Below are 21,823 nucleotides of genomic sequence, written 5' to 3'. Positions count from 1 at the left end.
CTTCTGAGTCCTGCTGTGTGCCCAAAAAGTGGTTTATGCCCACATATGGGGTACCGTTGGATTCCGCACAACCTGCGGAACAAATTTTGTGGTGTTTTTTCTCTCTTGTTCCTTGCGAAATGTAAAATTTTTTAACTAAATGAACACGTAATTGAAAATAAAATGGTTTTTCATTGTTACATCCTAACGCTGAATACTTTCTTCCAGCACCTGTAGGGTTAAAATGCTCACTATACCCCTAGATGAATTCTCCCAGGGGTCTATTTTCCAAAATGGGGTCACTTGTGGGGGGGTTCCACTCTTCTAGCACTACAGAGGCACTACAAGTGCACATGGCACTCAGATACTTTTTCTTCAAAATCTGCACTGAAAATGCTAAATGGCGCTCCCATCCTTCTGAGTCCTGCTGTGTGCCCAAAAAGTGGTTTATGCCCACATATGGGGTACTGTTGGATTCCGCACAACCTGCAGAACAAATTTTGTGGTGTTTTTTCTCTCTTGTTCCTTGCGAAATGTAAAGATTTTTAACTAAATGAACACGTAATTGCAAAAATAATTTTTTTTCATTGTTACATCCTAATTGCTGAATAATTTCTTCCAGCACATGAAGGGTCAAAATGCTCACTGTACCCCTCTATGAATTCTTTGAGGGGTCTATTTTCTAAAATGGGGTCACTTGTGGGGGTTCCTAGCATTTCAGTCTCTTGGATCCTCTTCAGAAATGAACTGGTACCTAGAAAAATTGCGTTTTTGAAAATTTGATAATTTGCTGATAAACTTCAAAGCCCTGTAACACCCTAAAAAAGTAACATATGTTTTTGAAATGGTTCTTCAATAAAGTAGACATATTGGTATTGAGACTTAGTAACTAATTTATGTTATATGACTTTCTTTTTTAGAAGCAGATAATTTTAAAGTTTGTAAAATGCTAATTTTTTCAATTTTTTCATGATATTTTGATGTTTTTCACAAAAAACACAAAAGACAGTGACCAAATTTTTCCTCTAACTTAAAGTACAATATGTAACGAAAAAACAATCTCAGAATCGCTAGAATACGTTAAAGCATCACTGAGCTATAAGCGCATAAAGTGAGACAGGTCAAATTTTGAAAAATGAGCCTGGTCATTAAGGCTCAAACTAGCTGCAGCACAAAGGGGTTAAGCAACTGTATAATGTATTTACAAGTCTATATAATATCCCACGAACATTTTTCGGCTTTAGCTTCGGCTGTCCGGGCATGATGGGAATTGTACCCAAACCAATGTGTTTAAAGGGGTCATCCAGCGCTACAAAAACATGGCCACTTTCCCCCTACTGTTGTCTCCAGTTTGGGCGGGGTTTTGAAAATCAGTTCCATTGAAGTAAATGGAGCTTAAAGGGGTTATCCAGCGCTACAAAAACATGGCCACTTTCCCCCTACTGTTGTCTCCAGGTCAGGTGTGGTTTGCAAGTAAGCTCCATTTACTTCAATGGAACTGAGTTTCAAAACCCCACCCAAACTGGAGACAACAGTAGGGGAAAAGTAGCCATGTTTTTGTAGCGCTGGATAACCCCTTCAATTCTTCCCCACAGACCACTAAACCTCTCATTCATAAGGTGAGGAGATTAGCACTTTACCAGCAGAATGAATATACTTTCCTCCATTGGTTACTAGTATCTCATTCTGCTTAAACTACCAGGAAGTCTACAGCTAGGAGGAAATTGCAGACACTGAGAACATTCTGCAAATAAATAAATAAATAAATGTCTGTGGTACTAAAAATACCTAGCTTCTAGGAGATGGTCTTCAACAAAATGGCCGCACTCGTTGGACTAGAGTCACTAAAGCTCTAGTGTCCGTACGAAGCGCATGCGCAGTGAAGATAAGGTCTTCCGCATTGAGGCTGCTCCGCCCGTGACGCCTGTAGTAGTCAGTGGCAGGGCGGGTTTGTTGTGTCGGGCAGCGGTGCAGTAACTGTGTGATCCTGGTTACGGTTTGGGGGCAGGAGAGAGAGACCCCCCTCTATGGCTATGAACTACAAGGAGGAAGATGGGAACCATCACTCGGGTGTGGGGCCCGGGGCGGCGGTGAAGAGTAAGAAGCCCGATAACACCGCCTTCAAGCAGCAGAGGCTTCCGGCTTGGCAGCCCATCCTCACCGCCGGGACCGTGTTACCGGCCTTCTTCGTGATCGGGATCATCTTTATCCCTATAGGGATCGGCATCTTCGTCACCTCCAATAACATCCGAGAGTATGAGGTAAGCTCGGGCTCAGGTGAGGGGGGAGTCGGGCGTCGGGTCATCTGTGCGCATGCGCCTGAGGTGAGAGGGAGGAGGACTACCTGAGGGTACGTGGGGGCCCCACACCTGTCCCAACATACATTGCTGGCTGAAGGTATCCTAGTCAGGGGGACAGCCAGGAGTCAGGGCTACCCGCACAACATGGAGGACTGTATATACAGTGATATACGACACGGAGGACTGTATATACAGTGATATACGACACGGAGGACTGTATATACAGTGATATACGACACGGAGGACTGTATATACAGTGATATACGACACGGAGGACTGTATATACAGTGATATACGACACGGAGGACTGTATATACAGTGATATAAGACACGGAGGACTGTATATACGGTGATCTACAACACGGAGGACTGTGTATATACGGTGATCTACAACACGGAGGACTGTATATACAGTGATCTACAACACGGAGGACTGTATATACAGTGATCTACAACACGGAGTACTGTGTGTATACAGTGACGTACGACACGGAGGACTGTGTGTATACAGTGATGTACGACAGGGAGGACTGTGTGTATACAGTGACGTACGACAGGGAGGACTGTGTGTATACAGTGACGTACGACACGGAGGACTGTGTGTATACAGTGACGTACGACACGGAGGACTGTGTGTATACAGTGACGTACGACACGGAGGACTGTGTGTATACAGTGACGTACGACACGGAGGACTGTGTGTATACAGTGACGTACGACACGGAGGACTGTGTGTATACAGTGACGTACGACACGGAGGACTGTGTGTATACAGTGACGTACGACACGGAGGACTGTGTGTATACAGTGACGTACGACACGGAGGACTGTGTGTATACAGTGACGTACGACACGGAGGACTGTGTGTATACAGTGACGTACGACACGGAGGACTGTGTGTATACAGTGACGTACGACACGGAGGACTGTGTGTATACAGTGACGTACGACACGGAGGACTGTGTGTATACAGTGACGTACGACACGGAGGACTGTGTGTATACAGTGACGTACGACACGGAGGACTGTGTGTATACAGTGACGTACGACACGGAGGACTGTGTGTATACAGTGACGTACGACACGGAGGACTGTGTGTATACAGTGACGTACGACACGGAGGACTGTGTGTATACAGTGACGTACGACACGGAGGACTGTGTGTATACAGTGACGTACGACACGGAGGACTGTGTGTATACAGTGACGTACGACACGGAGGACTGTGTGTATACAGTGACGTACGACACGGAGGACTGTGTGTATACAGTGACGTACGACACGGAGGACTGTGTGTATACAGTGACGTACGACACGGAGGACTGTGTGTATACAGTGACGTACGACACGGAGGACTGTGTGTATACAGTGACGTACGACACGGAGGACTGTGTGTATACAGTGACGTACGACACGGAGGACTGTGTGTATACAGTGACGTACGACACGGAGGACTGTGTGTATACAGTGACGTACGACACGGAGGACTGTGTGTATACAGTGACGTACGACACGGAGGACTGTGTGTATACAGTGACGTACGACACGGAGGACTGTGTGTATACAGTGACGTACGACACGGAGGACTGTGTGTATACAGTGACGTACGACACGGAGGACTGTGTGTATACAGTGACGTACGACACGGAGGACTGTGTGTATACAGTGATGTGTAAAAGTCTGGGCGCCCCTGGTCACAATTACTGTTACTGTGAGATCAAATCATCTCCAAAGGGCAAAAAGTTAAAGAAGTCCGGCCATTTTTAAAATCTGCCCGTTGGCAGGTAAATTTGGTCAGGCGTCCTGCCCCCAGTCACTGACTGAGGGTGGGTTCACACTACGGAATTCTCGCGAATAATGTCCGCGGAATTCCGCTGTCTGTCCGCGCGTACGGCCGCTTACCTTTCCGCCGGCTCCATAGACACCATTCTATGGGCCGGCGTACTCGGCTATCAGCCAAAAGAAGTGACATGTCACCTCTTTCGGCAGATAGCGGAATACGCCGGCCCATAGAATGGTGTCTATGGAGCCGGTGGAAAGGCGCGCGGACATTATCCGCGAGAATTCCTCAGTTTGAAACCACCGTTACTGAGCGGCCATCAGCCAGGTCTTGACATGTCAGCATCGGAGATCCCAGAGCCTGGCGGGGTGTCCTGCCGCTCACTGTGGGGTAAGTACGTACTTCTAATCAAATTTCTCTCATGCATGCTGCCGGGGCTACAGGGAACAGAACAGGTGCCTACTTACCTGTCCTGCTCCTGTGCAGCTGTCCGTTCCCAGGCTGTCGCTGTTCTCTTTACAACTTCTTCTGTCGTGCGGTGTGGACAGGAAATGACCGCTTGGTGTAGATCAGCACTACACAGTGAATGGGGCATTTGAAGTGAATAAGAGCCGAACTACAGCTACACATCCCCACTGCTGCATAATGAACATCGACAAACTTCACTCACTGCATGGTGCCGCTCCGAACCGCTTTTTACATGAGCCGATCACCGCCGGAACAGGGATCCTGGTGGCAGTTTTTTTTTTTTTTTTTTTTTTTTTCTTGTATGCTGCCCGGCACTGTTTTGCCTTGCACTAACCCCACTTCTATGCACTGGAGGTTGGCCCGGCGCCCCCCGGTGTGACCATATCTCCTCACTTCTGTGACTCGCCTCCATTGATCCATTGAGAGGGATATTGTCCCACTGAGGGGCAGTAATGGTAATTGTGACCTGGAGTGCCCAGACTTTTGCGTATCACTTTGTCTAATGCTGGCATTTTTCTGTGTGTAGCAGTAATGTAGCTGCGTCCTGGCACTACACCTGGCATGTGCTCATTGACTGACTGACATGTGATCGGACGTGAATTTCCTGTCTGTAACTAAGCACAGTGGCATTCCCTGACATGGTGATGACTTCAGATGACGTCCTGTGATGCAACCGAGCAGTGACAAGGTGGAACGTTGGTTGAACTCGCAACTTGAAATTGTCGGATTGTGCCTCTTTATGGTAGAAACAAGAGAACGGATCGCCTGGCATCAGGTTTCGTTACGATGCAGAGAGCTCCAAAACAGTTTAAATCTTTGCGCTACTGTACTAACTCGGCCCAGACAAGATTTAAACTGCTTTGGAGCAAGAGTGTGTGTGCGGGTGGGTTGGGGGTGGGGGGCTTATAATCTAGGCATTGTTTCTAAAAAATAGCAGATATCAAAAGTGAAGAGCCTCTTTATGTTGAGCACTATCATCATAAGGAAGAAGAGCCAGAGCTTCCCCTTCTACAGTATGGCTGACCACCAGATTTCTCCATTTCATGTCTATGTGGGACAATCCATTTTGGCTTCAAGTGTCACTGTCTTTTTTTTTAAATTTTTTTGCAGAAATCAATAGTACAGGCAATTTTAAAGCGTAACTGTCATTTCAGGGTCATTTTTTTTAAAACAAATATCAATAGTACAAGCGATTTTAAGAAACTCTGTAATAGGTTTTATAAACCAAAAGAGTTTCCTTCTGGACTGAAAAAGCAATCTCCCAGCCTCCCCCCTCTATATTCAGAAGAAGCAGGATTTCTGTCTCCATTATGTGGCTATGGAGAGGGGAGGGGCTGTTAGGAGTGACTGACCACGGAGCAGTCCTGCACAGCACAATACCCTGCAATCTTCTCTCAGTAAGTTCATAGATAAGCACTGACCTTTCTGACCCCAGAATCCTGCAGTTTAGGTGCCCAGACAGTCTACAAACAGCTGACCTTCATGTCACCTCTTCCTGCTCCCTCATCTCCCTCAGCCCCTCCCCCCTTCATAGGCTTACAATGGAGAGAGCAGAGCCCGTCATCACTGGCTTCTCTGTAAGGAAGACGTGTTTGCCTGATAATGCACAGATAAGAAGTCAGGGGGGGAGGCTGGGAGATTGCTTCTTGAGTACAGAAGGAGGCTTTTGGCTAATAAAACCTATTACAGAGTTTCTTAAAATCGCTTTTCAATCTCAACTCTTTTACATCAGTGTAACCTATGGAGGGGGGGGGGGGGGGGAGGAGGGAGATTAGTCGCCAGCAGAGAATAAATGATAACACAGCTGGAGCTGTGTGAAAGCCAGTATTCAGAGGTCAGAGAGGTTAGTGCTGACTGTCAGAGGAGATAGCCCAGTGATGTAGCTGTAAATTAACTTTTTGTTGTCCTGTTTTGGTGCCTCATCTCCTTCTACCCCTCCCCTCTCCATAGAAACCCATGGAGATAGGGAGAGAGCTTCAAACTTGTTTTTTCATGATAAAAATGCATTTTTTGGCTAATAAACCCAATTACAGAGTTTCTTAAAAAATGCCCGTACTATTGATTTCTGCAAAAAAAAATGTAAACGATAGTGACACTTTAAAGCCCATTGATGAAATGTGAGAACGCTATTTTGAATGACGGGTCATCGGATTTCATGAGCCATTTGAAGCGCCTGAGAGGCAAGTAGTTGTGCAATGAAAACATAGATGTCTAGCAAAAGAATAAGCACCTGGCCTCCTTGCCTCTTGGGTTTGCCCTGCTAATACTATATCATGTGTTTGTTAGGGCAGGTGGCTGTGTATAGACGTCCCTATAACAGTCCACTATATGGCACCATCAGCATTGCTACAGGCTCATTCGTGGATTAGGAGGATGGCCGAATGTTCTTTATATCTACCAGGATAAGCAATGCTGCTTGTGTGTCAGGAAATCATTGTTTGGGCAGAGAGAAAAGTCACATCCGACGCTTCAGTTCTTAAAATAACCTAAATCTAAAATCTAAACAAGGATAAAATAAGTCCTTGGTTGCTATGGGCGACGATTCCGTCCATCCGTGGTGTTTTTTTTTTTTTTTTTTTTTTCTTTCTTAATAATTGGCCCTTAGAGGGTTTTGATAAAAGGAAAAAAAGACTTGGAAAAGAAGCCTTTACAGAGTTAAAGTGGTTATGTGGGGAGAGCAGGGGATGTCTTGGGACATTTTGCGCCTCCGGCAGTAACTTCCTTTTTCCACCGGTGTGGAGAATATCTTCTAAGACGGGAGGAGGCAACTGTAAGGGTGGTATTTGGTCGTATAATAGAATTTGGACCTATTTGTCGATTGTTTGCAAATCGTTCGCATGTAATAAGACGTCGTTCGCAGTAGCGGCGAACACAGTGGTGGCGATAGGACGAAGGCAATAACTATCATAAGTAACGATTATTGTTCCGTGTAATTGGGTGAACGATTTCAGGTTGTACACCATAGCGGTCGTTGATCGTCGAAAAATTGCTTTGTGTAATAGTACCCTAAGTGCCAATCATCATGTGCGGACCAAACCACGTACAATATCTGCTCATGGATGTGGATGGATCCAAACCACTGGATGTGGTTTTGCCTGCACGCGCTCTGGACTTGCATCCAGCCCCTGCTGCCTTAAGACCCTTAGGGTCCTATTCCACGGGCCGAGGAGGGCCCGATCAACGATGTAAACGAGCGTTTACTAAGCCTATTCCACGGCCCGATGATCGTTGAGCGAGGTCTGCAAGGACATTGTTACCGATGTCCTTGCAGCAGCAGTAATACATTACCTGTCCAGGCTTCTCCGCGCTGTCTTCATCCCAGGGTCCCGCGCGCTCTATCTTCTGAATGGCTGGTCAGCTGACAGGCCACACTCAGCCAATCACAGGCCGCGGCGGTCCCGGCCTGTGATTGGCTGAGCACTCCGTCAGCTGACCGGCAATTCAGAAGATAGAGCGCGCGGGACCCTGGGATGAAGACAGCGCGGAGAAGCCTGGACAGGTAATGTATTACTGCTGCTGCTGTCAAATCGTCGGTCGCCCGCCGCGCACTGTAGCGATGCGCGGTGGGGGAACAATGATTTTAGGTCTGGCCCTAAATGAACGATCAGCCGATGACACTATCATCGGCTGATCGTTCTCTTTATTTCACCGAACGATTATCGGCCGAATCGGGCCAAATGGGTCCGATCCGGCCGATTATCGTTACTGTGGAATAGGGCCCTTACACAGGCCGGTCTGGAGGAGCAAGCGAGCGCCAACCTGTCAGGTCAGCGCTTGCTTGTTCTTTGTTTACTGCTCGGTGTCGGCAATCTTGCACGCACCGGCAGCGAGCGTTAACAGCGGGGGAGCTGTGGGAGCACTCCCCGCATCTTTAAATCATCCCGGGGAGCCCATATGAAAAAGACTTCACACTTTTTTTAATAGTCCTGATGAAAAAAAATTAAATCACCAAAGATAAAACGGGACTCGCCTGTCTCGCTGTCCTCTCGCTTCTACTCTCACGGTAATTAGGAATCAATGATGAGAATATTTGACCTTCCACAGAAACACTTAAAATGTTTTTTTCTTGGACTCTAAAATCGATGGCCTATTCTTAGGATAGACTAGCAATATTAGATTGGTGCGGACTACAGGAAATACCATATTCCCTTTACTGTTTGCCTGGCAGTTTGAGACATTTAACCTCTTAGTGACCACCCCTGTGTGTTAATGGCAGTCACTTTGGGATAGAAAATCACTGTTATACAGCAGGAGCCTGGCAGCTGCGGGAGCTCAGGTAGCTGTCAGAACCCTAGAAATCTCAGATGCTGGCAGCCTAGCTTGTAAGGCCCGGTTTACATATATCCGACAGTCCGCCATCCTCCTGTTACCAGAAATTGATGACAAACATCCATCCGTTGTCATCGTGCGTCCTGTATTTCTTTTCTTGTCTACCAATCATTTGTTGCAGACATCGGTCAGAAGAACGCTAGATATTCTAGAACTCTTGCGTCTCTCCGTGTTTCTGCATCCACATTGAAGCGCAGTTTAGCGCCGGAGGGAAACTGATCTGTTGGTATTTTATCCTATAGGTAAAAAAAACCTGCCTAAAATCTGTGTTAAAGAGGGTACTCTGGCGCTGATATATATATAAAAAAAAAAAAAATCAATCAAACATAGTTTTTACATTTACCATCCCTCCTGAGTCTCTCTGTTTGAATTTTCCGCTGTTTTCAGGTTCCTGAAGCTCCAGTTGGTGTCTTCATTTTTTCTTCACTTCCTGGTTTGGGCTTTCCCATGATGCACTTTATCTCCTGTGATGTCTAACTGACTCTGTAAAACTCTTAGATGGCTTACAGCTTGTTCAGCCAATTAGAGCTGAGCAACCTGAGTCATCTGACAAAGGGAGGCTGGCCTAACAGGCCTCTCTTGATGATGTCATTGTCACAAAATGGCTGCCACAGAGCAGTCTGGGGTCAACAGTCATTAGGTAAGAGTAAGTTTACTTCACTTCCTGGTGGGGGGTTGAGGGGGGAAAAGAGGATAGAGAAGGGGGGCAGATAGGTGATTGACGCATATTACACAGTTATATAACCTTGTAATGTGTTTCAATTACTGGGAAAAAGCTTTTCGATATGGTTTTTCAGTTTTATTTATTTGTAAACCACAGATTTTAATGTGAATTTTCAAGTGGAAACACTTTAATTTTTTTTTTCTTCAGCATGAGGAGGTGCTGTGACAACTATAGGTCTTTGTTCTGTTATCTCTGTGTATTGTGGACTCTCCATTCTAAAGGTCCCTACACTATTGGGGGCCATGGGAGAGATGACTGATCATTTGAAGGTGTATGACCACCTTAAATGGGCACAGTCACTACAAATAACTTTTGATCACAACAGTTTTTTTTGCTCTATTTAGAAGATCTAGCCGTGGAGAGTTTGCGATCCACCCCCTGATCGGCCACTTATTCCGTCATAGACTTACATTGAGAATATAGATGGATTGCGCGGACGGCCGGGGAGTGGATTGTGCTCTCCTCACGGCTAGTTCTCCTGATCAGCAGTGAGACTCCCTGTGATCAATAACTTTTGTCATGTCTGACGACATAAAAAGTTATTTGTAGAGGAAACTTTGTAACCTATAACACAATATGCAAAAAGTAGCATTTTGAAGCAAGTGATGGACTGATTATGATTATTATTTTATTTTTTCCCCTCAGATTGACTACACTGGAATAGATCCAACCAGTCCTTGTTACAAGTGCTCAAATGTCTCTTGGAACAGCACCCCATGTACCTGTATTATAAATTTCACCCTGGATACTGCATTTGAGGTAAAGCTCTTTCTCCTCTCTGATGCCGATGTGATGTTTCTGATGGTACTGTTACAATGAAGCTGTCCTCTGCAATGCACAATCCACACTGCTGACACTGTTACAACCTGCCTCCTCACTCCCCCTCCCATCCCTGCTTGATTGACAATCAACTGGTGGCTGTTTTCTGAGCAGGGATGGGAGGGGGCAGTGAGGAGGCAACTCCAGCTTGTTGCCGTTCAGGAGCTTGGGAAAGGCAGAGATGTTTTTATTCTTCTGTGCTAAGTGTAATTTATTACATTATGGAAGCACAGGCTTTGCCCTACCAGCTATCTACCGGTTTCAGCTCTCAGGCACATAAAATTACAGCTGACAGATTAGCTTAGTCTTTACTATAATAAATTTCAGTCACATGTGTTACGAGATGACTAAGGGTCCTATTATGCCAAGTTTACACGGAGCGATAATTCTCCCAGTCGATCGTTTAACAATGTTGAAGCAACAATTTGGTTTTTATAACAATCAGCATTTAGCCGTTGTGAAAAATCGTTTAAAAAAATCGTTATTGCGATCATTTTAAGATCGCTTAAGCCCATCTCACACACAGGGTGAATCTGTAAAAGACTGTTTACACAAAGCGATTTGCGAATTTTTAGCGAACGACCAACGACGATTTAAGAACATGTTGAAAGATCTTTACGCTCCGGGTCTTCTCCTGCCCTTTGCTTGCTTCCTGGCATTGCACGCTGCAGCTTCTCTGAGCTCACAGGCTGCTCAGCCAATCACTGGTGTCAGTGGTCCCTGCCAGTAATTGTGTGAGCGGCCTGTCAGTTCAGAAAAGCTGCATCGTGCGATGCCAGGAAGCAAGCAGAGGGCAGGAGTAGATCGGGAGCGTGAGGAGGTAATGTATGAACAATATATTCAATCGTTAGCCATCAGCAGCACGTTGCTATTACAGGATGCGCAGCAGATGATTTTAGCTTTGGGCCTATAGAAATGATCAGCCAATGATCGTTCCATCAGCTTTTCATTGTCTCTATTACACTGAGCAACAGATGTGATGTAGCTGTAAATTAACTTTGTTCTGTTTTGGTGCCTCATCTCCCTCCACCCCTCCCCTCTCATAGACAACCATGAAGATGGGGGAGAGCTTTAAACTGCTTTTTCATTATAAAAATGCATTTTTCGGCTAATAAACCCAATTACAAAGTTTCTTAAAATCGTCTGTACCATTGATTTCTGCAAAAAAAAAAAAAAAAAAGTAAACGACAGTGACACTTTAAATATTTATATTCTCATGTATGCCTCTTGGTGTGGATTTTGCCCTCAAGAATCTGCAGGTAATCCCATGTCTAAAGTTTTAGCATGTGAAATTTGCACTCACACAGTGGCTGAGGTGCGGCGATCACACCACACTGATTACATGCAATGAGAGTACCTGCAGATTTGTGTGAATTCTGCAGCAAGTGAGGTAGGTGTGAACATATTGAGAAAGCGGTAGTACCAGGTGTCTTATGCTGACGTTATTCCAGGACCTCATAAGGGAATGCTGACATTACACAATACGTAACAGGTATATTATTGAGGAGCCTAGATACAGATTTTGTGACCTTGTGGGATATCAGAACTCCAGTGTATATGATCCGAGCCTCTCATGTATGAAATTGATAAATCCTCTGTGTTTCTTTGCAGAGCAATGTGTTTATGTATTATGGGCTGTCTAACTTCTATCAGAACCATCGACGTTACGTCAAGTCTAGAGATGACAGTCAGCTCAATGGAGACAAGAACTCCCTTACAGTAAGTTGTCTTTGTCCTGGCTATGGCTAAATGCATAGGGACCGCATTATTCTGGTAGCATGTCAATACGATCCCGATGTATGAATCCCTACCCAGCCACCAGAGGGCAGTGCTTGAGGATTACATGTTTATACAGGATTTTGGATAGTAGTATTGGAAGAAAAACAACTGGAGCAGAGGGAGTTCTAGTAGTGATCCCCAACATCCCTGACAAACACGTATTCTATTAGCTGGACAGCACATGTTTGGTTTGTCTGCAGACCTGTTTACATATAATGGCCGCATAGAATAAGGAAAAAAGCTGCTTTAAAGAGGATGTACCACCAGGTACATCCTCTGTAAGCTGAACCCACGGATTGAGCGGCGCAGTCACGGGGAAGCCGGGGCGGTTCTATGCACCGGAACCGGCCGGTGCTCAAGCACTGGAGGAGGGCCGGGCCGCCCCCAGTGGGAGGGAATTCCCTCCCCTGTATGACGCGGCTCCGTTAGAATGAATGGTGTCGGCCTACCGCCAGTGCTTGAGCGCCGTCCGGTGCGCAGAACGGCGCCGTGCACGGGAATCGGGCCGCGATCCGAAAAACAGACCACGGCACCGGCTTCCCCATGATGGCGCCGTTCAATCTGTAGGTTCAGCTTAAAGAGGATGTACCACAGCTATGCTCATTGGTTCTACTTTATTAGGAATAATGTATTTTGCCTCCAAACTGGGCGCTTTCTCAGATTCATGTAGAAACAGACAGAAATCTAAAACGCTTCTGGGCTACGCACCCAGTTTCCGGTCAGAGGTCAGTGGGTGTGTCTCCACAGCATTCTCTCCTGACAGTAGGCAATCCGTCAAGACACCCACATACTGTGAATATAAAAAAGTCTACAACTGCAAATTCCTTACATAGGAAATACATTATAGCAGAACCATGCTTCCTGTTAATGTACATAATACTTGGGACGCTGATCCTGTTCCCATTAGACCGGATACTCAAACAGTGCCTTCAGTAATGTCAAAAACTTGATGGATTTAACCACCACTAGATTATCTGTAGGGTGCGTTCACACGTACAGGATGGGGCAGATTTGAAGTTGTAGATTCAAAGCAAATACAATCTAGGCCGTATAATCTGCTTCAGATTCAAATGTGCGCCATCAAATCTGCTGCAGATCCTGTACGTGTGAATGCCCCCTAAAGGTACTCTTTTGTGTATTCTTTCCAGCCTGACAAAGTGCTCTCTGCTGCCACCTCTGTCCATGTCAGGAACTGTCCAGAGCAGCAGCAAATCCCCATAGAAAACCTCTCCTGCTCTGGACAGTTGGACAGAGGTGGCAGCAGAGAGCAGTGTCTGGAAACAATACATCACTTCCTGCAGGACATACAGCTCTTTCTTCTCTCTCTCTCTCTCTCTCTCTCTCTCTCTCTCTCTCTCTCTCTCTCTCATTTTTATATATATGTGTATATGTTATAACTTTTTTTTTTTAAATATGCCCATGGGTTTATAGTTTTCTAACAGTAGAGTACATAGGGGTAGGGAAGACCTTGCTTGGACCACTACTGTGACTATGGTGGTAGTGGGGGCCTGCTCTGACAACTGGATAAATGCGGGGGGGAGATTACTTTTAGACCAAGAGGGGCCTCTTTTATGACATTGGGGGAAGGAGATCAAGGGACTTCTAAGGCTAAACTTGCACTTGTCACATAACTGCGCTGTGTAGACCTGGCCCTAGTTGTGTTGCAGCCAACGCCTAGAGCTGGCTGGTTTAGATACATGATGGTTAAATGGTATGAAGAGTGTACAATGCATAGGGCTTAACACTGGCTTGTTGGTAATAGGGTACAGACAGCCATACAGATTTTTCTCAGAGTATTTCCTCGGGTATACATGGCCTGTTTTGGTGATGTGAATTTGTGCACATCGAGCTGTGGGGTGCTTACATTTTAAGAATCTATTGAATTATTTAGGTAATTCTGCAATCAATTCCCCTTTCCTGCTGAGCTCTCACCATTAGTGTTCGTATGTACATATATATAACCACCACACCCTGACCTTGGTGCTGTACACACCAGATGACTTCCGTGCCGAGGTCATGTGACTTGCACACCGCAGTACTTTCTGGACGTCATCCATGCAGAGTCTGCATTCAGCTTTATGTTAAGCCTTAGATTGTCTCTTTTGTGTGTGAACAATGGCTACAGCACCTGTTGAGGATGGATGTAGATTACATATCACATGCCTGACCTGCTACATACATTCTGCTTTGTACTCGCCATGTATCGCATTAATGCCTAAGGTTTCTTTTCTACCCCTTAAGAACCCCAGCAAGGAATGTGACCCCTATCGTACCAATCAGAACAAACCCATTGCCCCCTGCGGTGCCATCGCTAACAGTATGTTTAATGGTAAGTTTGTATAACTTTTTTGGGGTAGAATACGGGGTGCCAACTGTATTCATGGACACTTGCACAAGCCCTAGTCTGATTTCCCACCAAAATCCCAGTCATTCTTTCAGGATTTTGTGCCGCAGCTTTAACAATGCCAGGACATCCTACTTTTTACAGTTTTTTTTTTTTTGTAATATATGTGTGTGTGTGTGTGTATGTATGTATATATGATGTGTATGTATATATATATATATATACATACATACATATATACACACACACACACACCGGCCACTTTATTAGGTACACCATGCTAGTAACTGGTGGTCTTCTGCTGCTGTAGCCCATCTGCCTCAAAGTTGGAGGTACTGTGCGTTCAGAGATGCTCTTCTGCCTACCTTGGTTGTAACGGTTGGCTATTTGAGTCACTGTTTCCTTTCTATCAGCTCGAACCAGTCTGCCCATTCTCCTCTGACCTCTGGCATCAACAAGGCATTTCCGCCCATAGAACTGCCGCTCACTGGATGTTTTTTCTCTTTCAAACCATTCTCTGTAAACCCTAGAGATGGTTGTGCGTGAAAATCCCAGTAGATCAGCAGTTTCTGAAATACTCAGACCAGCCCTTCTGGCACCAACAACCATGCCATGTTCAAAGGCACTCAAATCACCTTTCTTCCCCATACTGATGCTCGGTTTGAACTGCAGGAGATTGTCTTGACAATGTCTACATGCCTAAATGCACTGAGTTGCCGCCATGTGATTGGCTGATTAGAAATTAAGTGGTAACGTGCAGTTGGACCGGTGTACCTAATAAAGTGGCTGGTGAGTGTATATATATTATAATAAATATATATAATTTATTTATTTTTTTACATATTTATACTATATAATTTATTTAAGGTGTAACTGTCATTTTAACAATTTGTGTTTTTTGTTTTTTTTTGTTTAAGATACTCTCCGCTTATATCAGATAAATGGAGGAACTGAATCAGAAATCGGATTGACCAAGAAGGGCATTGCTTGGTGGACCGACAAAAACGTGAAGTTCAGAAATCCAACTGGAAACTCTTCTGCTACTCTGAGCCAGATATTCACAGGTAACCAACCCAGGAAATGATGATGTGGTTAGTTGTATATGCTTAAAGCAAAGTTCACAGTTTTGTTTTTTTTTGCAGTCTGTTTTCATCAGTCTTTCCATTGGCTTCCATTATAAAAAATGAATTAAAAAAAACCTATCAAAACGCATCCTTTTAGTTTTATTTTTTTGTGTGTACAAAAAAAAAAGATGCAGACAAATCAGTTTTTTATCGTTTTTTGCAAAAAAAGTGGATGGAAAAATGGACTGCAAAAAACGCAGTGTGAACCCAGCCCAACAGAAACAGCAGAATAAAATGTTTCCATAAGGGCCCTATTACATGGAGCAATAATCGGCTGAATTGGCCTTATTCAGCTGATTATTGCGCCGTGTAATAGAGACAACGGTCATATTTACAAATAATTGTTTCTTTAGGCCCAGACTTAAAATCATTGACCACTGACTGCGCATCTGTACGTGTAATAGTGATGCGCGGCTGACAATTGCCCAAACAGTTATACTTTACCTGTCCGCGCTCCTGGTCTTCTCCTGTGCTCTGTATGTGTCCCGACACCGCGCTGCAGCTTCAGGGCGGCCTGTCTGAGCTAACAGGCCGTGCAGCCAATCACCGGCCTGGACCGCCGCAGACCTTGCTAAACGATTATTGGGCTGTTTTGTAGGCCCAGTAAATGAGCGCTGATTTAGCAGATTGGTGTTTGTTTACCATATTGGCCCTCATCAGCCCGCGTAATAGGACCCTAAGAGGCTTTGGGCCCTTCATCAACAGTGCAGTCAGACTTGACAGGAAGAATAGCTCTGTGTACAGTGATATTTCTCTCATGAGAACAAAGTCTGTTCCATTGGATGGCAGATCTGGAACTTCATTGAGGTTTCCATTGTGACCAGAGACCACACTGCAAATATTATCTGTGCCATATGGCCGTGCAGAGTGGTGCCCGTTGTATAGATATGATGCTAATGCTGTCACACTGGGGATGAGACGGGCAGCAGTCATACACCAGGCAATGTTTTGGATATGTATTGGATATATAACCTTCATTTCTTTGTTATGCAGAAACAACAAAGCCAATAAACTGGCAGAAAGCAGTCTATGATTTGGATCCAGATGACAAGGACAACAACGGCTTCATCAATGAAGATTTCATTGTGTGGATGCGCACTGCGGCTCTGCCTACTTTCAGGAAACTTTATCGGTTGATAGAAAAACCTGAAGGAGCATATGCGGCCCTGCCACCCGGCAACTACTCCCTTCATGTAGATTACAGTATCCTTTTATATAATGATGTCACTATGAGATTGCACAGTACACACCTCATACATAATAGTCTGCTAGTAACCCCTTGTTTGGCCCGTACACATTAGTTTTTCTAGTACACTGGTTTTGTTAGGGTTGAAGTGTAACTATCATTTCAGGTGGCTTTTTCTCTGCTGTTTTTGCTATGCTCAGCTGCAGTGTGGATACAGACTACCCTCTATACTGCCCCCTATAAAAACAACATCCTGCAATCATACCTCACGGTCGCAAACCTTCAGAAGTTCCCAGACCAGCACTGATCTGTCCAATATGTGAATCCAGTTTCCTCTGGCCAGAACCCCTTACAAACTGCACAGGCTGTTTCTCAGCTCTCCCCGCTCACTTCCTCCCCCTCAGCCCCTCCCCCCTCCATAGGCTTCCATGGGCAATGTAAGCCCTTCTTCACTCTGCTTCACTTTGCTCTAGACAGTTTGGGCTTAAAAGGGGTTATCCAGCGCTACAAAAACATGGCCACTTTCTTCCAGAGACAACACCACTCTTGTCTCAGCTTGGGCGGGGTTTTGTAACTCGTTTCCATTGAAGTGAATGGAGCTTAATTGCAAACTGCACCTGAACTGGAGGCAAAAGTCGTATTGTCTCTGAAAGAAAGTGGCCATGTTTTTGCAGCACTAGATAACCCCATTAATGATGAAATGAAAAAAAGTGAGGCAGGTGGGGGAAGCTCTTGCCTAATTACAGAATTTCTTATATTCTCTTGTACTATTGATTTCTAGAAAGGTGTTTGAAATGATAGTTACACTTTTAAGGGGTTGTCTGGCGAAGATCTTTTTCTAATCAACTGGTTTCAGAAAGTTATATAGATTTGTAATTTACTTCTATTTAAAAGTCTCCAGTCTTTCAGTACTTGTCAGCTGCTGTATGCCCTGCAGTAACAGATGTTTTCTTTCCAGTCTGACACTGTGCTCTCTGCTGTCACCTCTGTCCATGTCAGGAATTGTCCAGGGCAGTAGAGGTTTTCTATGGGGATTTGCTACTGATCTGGAGACGGCGTAATTTCCTGCAAGACATAAAGCAGCTGATAAGTACTGTAAGACTTGAGAATAAACTACTAAATTACAAATCTACATAACTTTCTGAAACCAGTTGATTTGAAATAAAAACTTTCGTCAGAGTACCCCTTTTAAGTATAACAGATCTGTAACGTATTCCTTTAGATTCCTCCAGATTTTTTTTTTTTTCTCAAGAAATCATAGGGGGAGATTTATTAAACTGGTGTAAAGTAGAATTGTCTTAGTTGCCCCTAGCAACCAATCAGATTCCACCTTTTTATTCCTCACAGATTCTTTGAAAAATGAAAGGTGGAATCTGATTGGTTGCTAGGGGCAACTAAGACAATTCTACTTTACTCTAGTTTCATTAATATCCCCCATAGTGTTTAAGGGGTTATCTAGCGCTACAAAAACATGGCCACTTTTCCCCCCTCTCTTGTCTCCAGGTCAGGTGCGGTTTTCAATTAAGCTCCATTTACTTCAATGGAACTAAGTTTGAAACCCCACCCAATCTGGAGACAAGAGAGGGGGGAAAAGTGGCCATGTTTTTGTAGCGCTAGATAACCCCTTTAAGACTAACAGAATATAGTGACACAACATATACTTTAAAAAGAATAGTGAATTTATCGTGCAAAAGTGTAATACATGAAAGTTCAAAGAAGAGGTAATATTTTCTTGTCCCCTCAAGCTGTTTTCCTATACGCTTCTCAGATTACCCTGTTCTCAGCTTTGATGGAAGGAAGAGAATGATCCTCAGCACAATCTCCTGGATGGGAGGGAAGAATCCTTTCTTAGGAATCGCCTACATCACTGTGGGCTCCATCTGCTTCTTCTTGGGTGTGGTGCTGCTTATTATCCACCATAAATACGGCAATCGCAATAACAGTGCCGATATCCCTAACTAGATGTTTGCATCGTGTCTTGCATGTGCATCTAAGCAAGTCCGCACTGCTCGTGTGCTAGCTCCCTCCTCTAGTATTCTTAATACTATTTATTTTATAAAATGGGGTGGGGGGGGGAGGTATTTTTTATTCCATATATTTTGTTCTACCTGGGAATGAGTCATGGAAAAAGTGTTGCCCTCCAAAGCTGTATGTCCTGAAAATGGAAGCTCCTTCCCATGGCCAGTTTTTATGCTAAATTCAGTCTACAATACAATACATCTCCAGGTCACGTTTTCAATATCCATATTTTTTAAATTTTATTTAGGTTTTTTTTTTCCCAATTTTTTTTTTTCCCCTCTCACTCTGCTACTTTTAATGTGTGCTGACCTTTCTAGTGAAAGGCTACAGAAAATAAATGAAACTGGTTTACAACCTGTGAAAACCAGGATGTCTAAAGTTGTTCTCGCTTTTTTTTTTTTTTTTTTACATTTAAATATTTAAATGACTGGTTAAGTTCACTTTGCACTTTTGATAACAGAGTCATGACAGGTTTGCAGGATCTGTTCTCAAATGCTCACTGATGCTGTTCACCTGTAAAAAGGATCTGTCAGAGGTCTGGTATTTTTATTTTTTGGTACAGCAAAAATAGTGCTTAAGAACACAAAAATTCTAGAACCTCATACAAGTTTAAAATCTTAAAGGGAACCAATCAGCACAATTGTGCCCACACAGTTCAGGCTACCAGTCATGTTTGCATGGGGGGAAAAGGTGTTTTATTCCGGCTCGACGCCAGGAGAGGGGCGGCAACTAGTCATCTGTGTGGGAAGCTGCCTGTGACTAGTCATGTCTCTGCCTGTCAGCATTCTCTCTGTGACTAACCACAGGCGGCTCCCTGCCCCCTCCCGACCTCATGCTCTGGAATAAAGTTCCTCTTTCCCCTCTGTAAAGCTGCCCCTGCAGGCGTGGCTGGTACCCTCAGGGAGCTGCACAGTACTTCTATACTGTGCAGCTGGGAACCATATTTGCACAATTGCACTGATCCCTTTAGTGTGTAGAGCATGGGTCTCCAAACTGTGGCCCTCCAGCTGTTTGGCTGTCCAGGCATGATGGGAAATTTTTGCAACAGCTGGAGGGCCGCAGTTTGGAGACCCATGGTGTAGAGCCTGAATTAAGCCGAAAGGTCCTGCAGGTCTCTGATAACTAAATGTGGCCATATACTACAATGTTTTATTGATGGACACCAAGTAATTGCAGTCTCAATCCCTGCCTCACAGTACCAGGGGACAGTATAGTTTTGTGCCCATTATCAATGTATATGAATATGTCTCCATTGTGGGCAAGCTGTTCTTTTAAGAACTGTGGGTTACAGATGGCCATTTCACATGATTGTTGTATTCCACCTTTCCTACACTGTGTTGTACAGGTCTGTATATGAGATACTGCTAAACAAAACCTTTCTTACTGTATTTTAGCCACAATGTTATACTGTTTTTTTTTGTAGACAAGAAGCCTGGCATAATCTTTTTCTGTTCCACCAGCCTTCAGATTTGGTTCATATGTGGATCAGTTCTTTAGTCTTATTTAATAAAGGTCTAGATGTGAATGTGTTCATGTATGTAGTGCGCAGGTTCCCATCTTACTGAGAGCATGCCTGCTCCTGCTGATCGGCGAGTGTTGGGGGATGTTCACATTGAGAAATAGGTGAGGAATTTCAGGCTGAATCCTCTCCTAATTTTACGTGAAATTCCGCCTGTAAAATATGTACAGAGCAAGGTCCCATTGTGATCAATGTGATTTCCGCTCTGTTGTTCACACGGTGCAATGTACGCGTGGAATGTTCCACAGCGGATCCGCTTTCCACCCAAAGAATTGACATGGGAGCAAAGATGTCTGCCTGATTTGGGAGGTAATCTCTCTGTGTGATAGGAACAGATGGGTTAAATTCTTGCCAATGTAATATTTTCTTTTCTCTACATCCACCATTGGGTTCTGTGAGAAGAGAACTTATCCAGTGGATTCACTGCATGTGAACAAACTGAGCAGTTATGTGCTTCCCTGTTCTTTCCTCCTTACTCCCTCCTCAACTACACAGCTAACGTTAAGGTCCACCTAGTAAACAACATATGTAACATTTTTTAGACCTCAAAATTTTTTGATCAGTCTGGGCCTCATTCCTGAGATACTCACACGGTTGGGAGAAGTACGTAGCTGTGCACTTCTCTCCCTGGCTCATTGCTCAAGCCAACTCTTTACTGTAGATGAGTTTCGTAGACTTAAAATGAAACCTGTCTCCTGCAATGAGTGGGATTGAGCAGCGAGCTAGGACCATAAGCAGTTTCAAGAATGGTGGTCCTTAGTCTTCCATTGGAATGTACTTGGACTCGGCATTCACATAGGCGATAAATGGAGCTGCCATACGTACATGAGTCAGTTGCTTCAGAACTACAAAAAAACAAACAAACATTAAAACCTTCTTGGGAAAACCGTATTTTGCCATGGTTTGTAATCTTCAGTGCCATAGTTAGGATTACAGACCGCATTAAAAACACTGAAGTGGACAATTTATGAGGTTAACCTATGCAAGAAAACCCATTCCTGCCCTTTTTATCAGCCACTACTTGTATGTCCCTATTATTGCTTGGCTTCATAGACACATCCGTATTACAAATTGGTGTTGTAAAGTGGTAACCCATGGTGGCACATATGTTGCACATACGGTGGAGTGTCGATGTGTTTGCAGGCTGCCATGCACGGCAATGTTTCCCATTTGTTGGGTATGTAGAGGCTGGTCATGAATCTTGCACCCTCTTAGAACCCTGTTCTATACTAATAAACAGTAAGGAATGGAATTACCTCAGTGATCTGATAGGATGTATAAGAGGAATGGTCGTGCTTGCTGTGCTCTTGCTGCTTGTCTAGCTGTGTATAACGTACATGATGGCTAGGTAACTGATGTGAATATTCATGCTGAAAGGTGTTTTGTTTTTTTTTTCTTTTAAGTTATTTTCACATTCCTTTTAGCTTACATTTAGTATGTGTATATTTTTAAT

The 21,823-nt window shown here is 44.3% G+C and overlaps 1 protein-coding gene across 1 annotated transcript; it reads left to right on the top strand.

Annotated features, from left to right (window-relative positions):
- Positions 1-1,865: 1,865 nt before the first annotated feature.
- Positions 1,866-19,218, top strand: TMEM30A (transmembrane protein 30A). Its single transcript, XM_069974647.1, has 7 exons — positions 1,866-2,240; positions 10,226-10,339; positions 12,011-12,118; positions 14,420-14,507; positions 15,440-15,586; positions 16,640-16,849; positions 18,601-19,218. The coding sequence occupies exons 1-7, from the start codon at positions 2,007-2,009 to the stop codon at positions 18,792-18,794; spliced, it is 1,095 nt and encodes a 364-aa protein (XP_069830748.1). The 5' UTR covers positions 1,866-2,006; the 3' UTR covers positions 18,795-19,218.
- The last annotated feature ends 2,605 nt before the right edge of the window (positions 19,219-21,823 follow it).

Source organism: Dendropsophus ebraccatus, chromosome 6 (genome assembly GCF_027789765.1).
Source record: "Dendropsophus ebraccatus isolate aDenEbr1 chromosome 6, aDenEbr1.pat, whole genome shotgun sequence".
NCBI lineage: Eukaryota > Metazoa > Chordata > Amphibia > Anura > Hylidae > Dendropsophus > Dendropsophus ebraccatus.
This window is presented reverse-complemented; position numbering and strand designations above follow the sequence as displayed.

Excerpts from the sequence above, each read along its gene's own strand:
- TMEM30A (XM_069974647.1), top strand. The coding sequence starts at position 2,007 with ATGGCTATGAACTACAAGGAGGAAGATGGGAACCATCACTCGGGTGTG. Across the intron at positions 12,119-14,419 it reads GAGACAAGAACTCCCTTACA|AACCCCAGCAAGGAATGTGA; the intron begins GTAAGTTGTCTT and ends CTACCCCTTAAG. Across the intron at positions 14,508-15,439 it reads CGCTAACAGTATGTTTAATG|ATACTCTCCGCTTATATCAG; the intron begins GTAAGTTTGTAT and ends TTTTTGTTTAAG.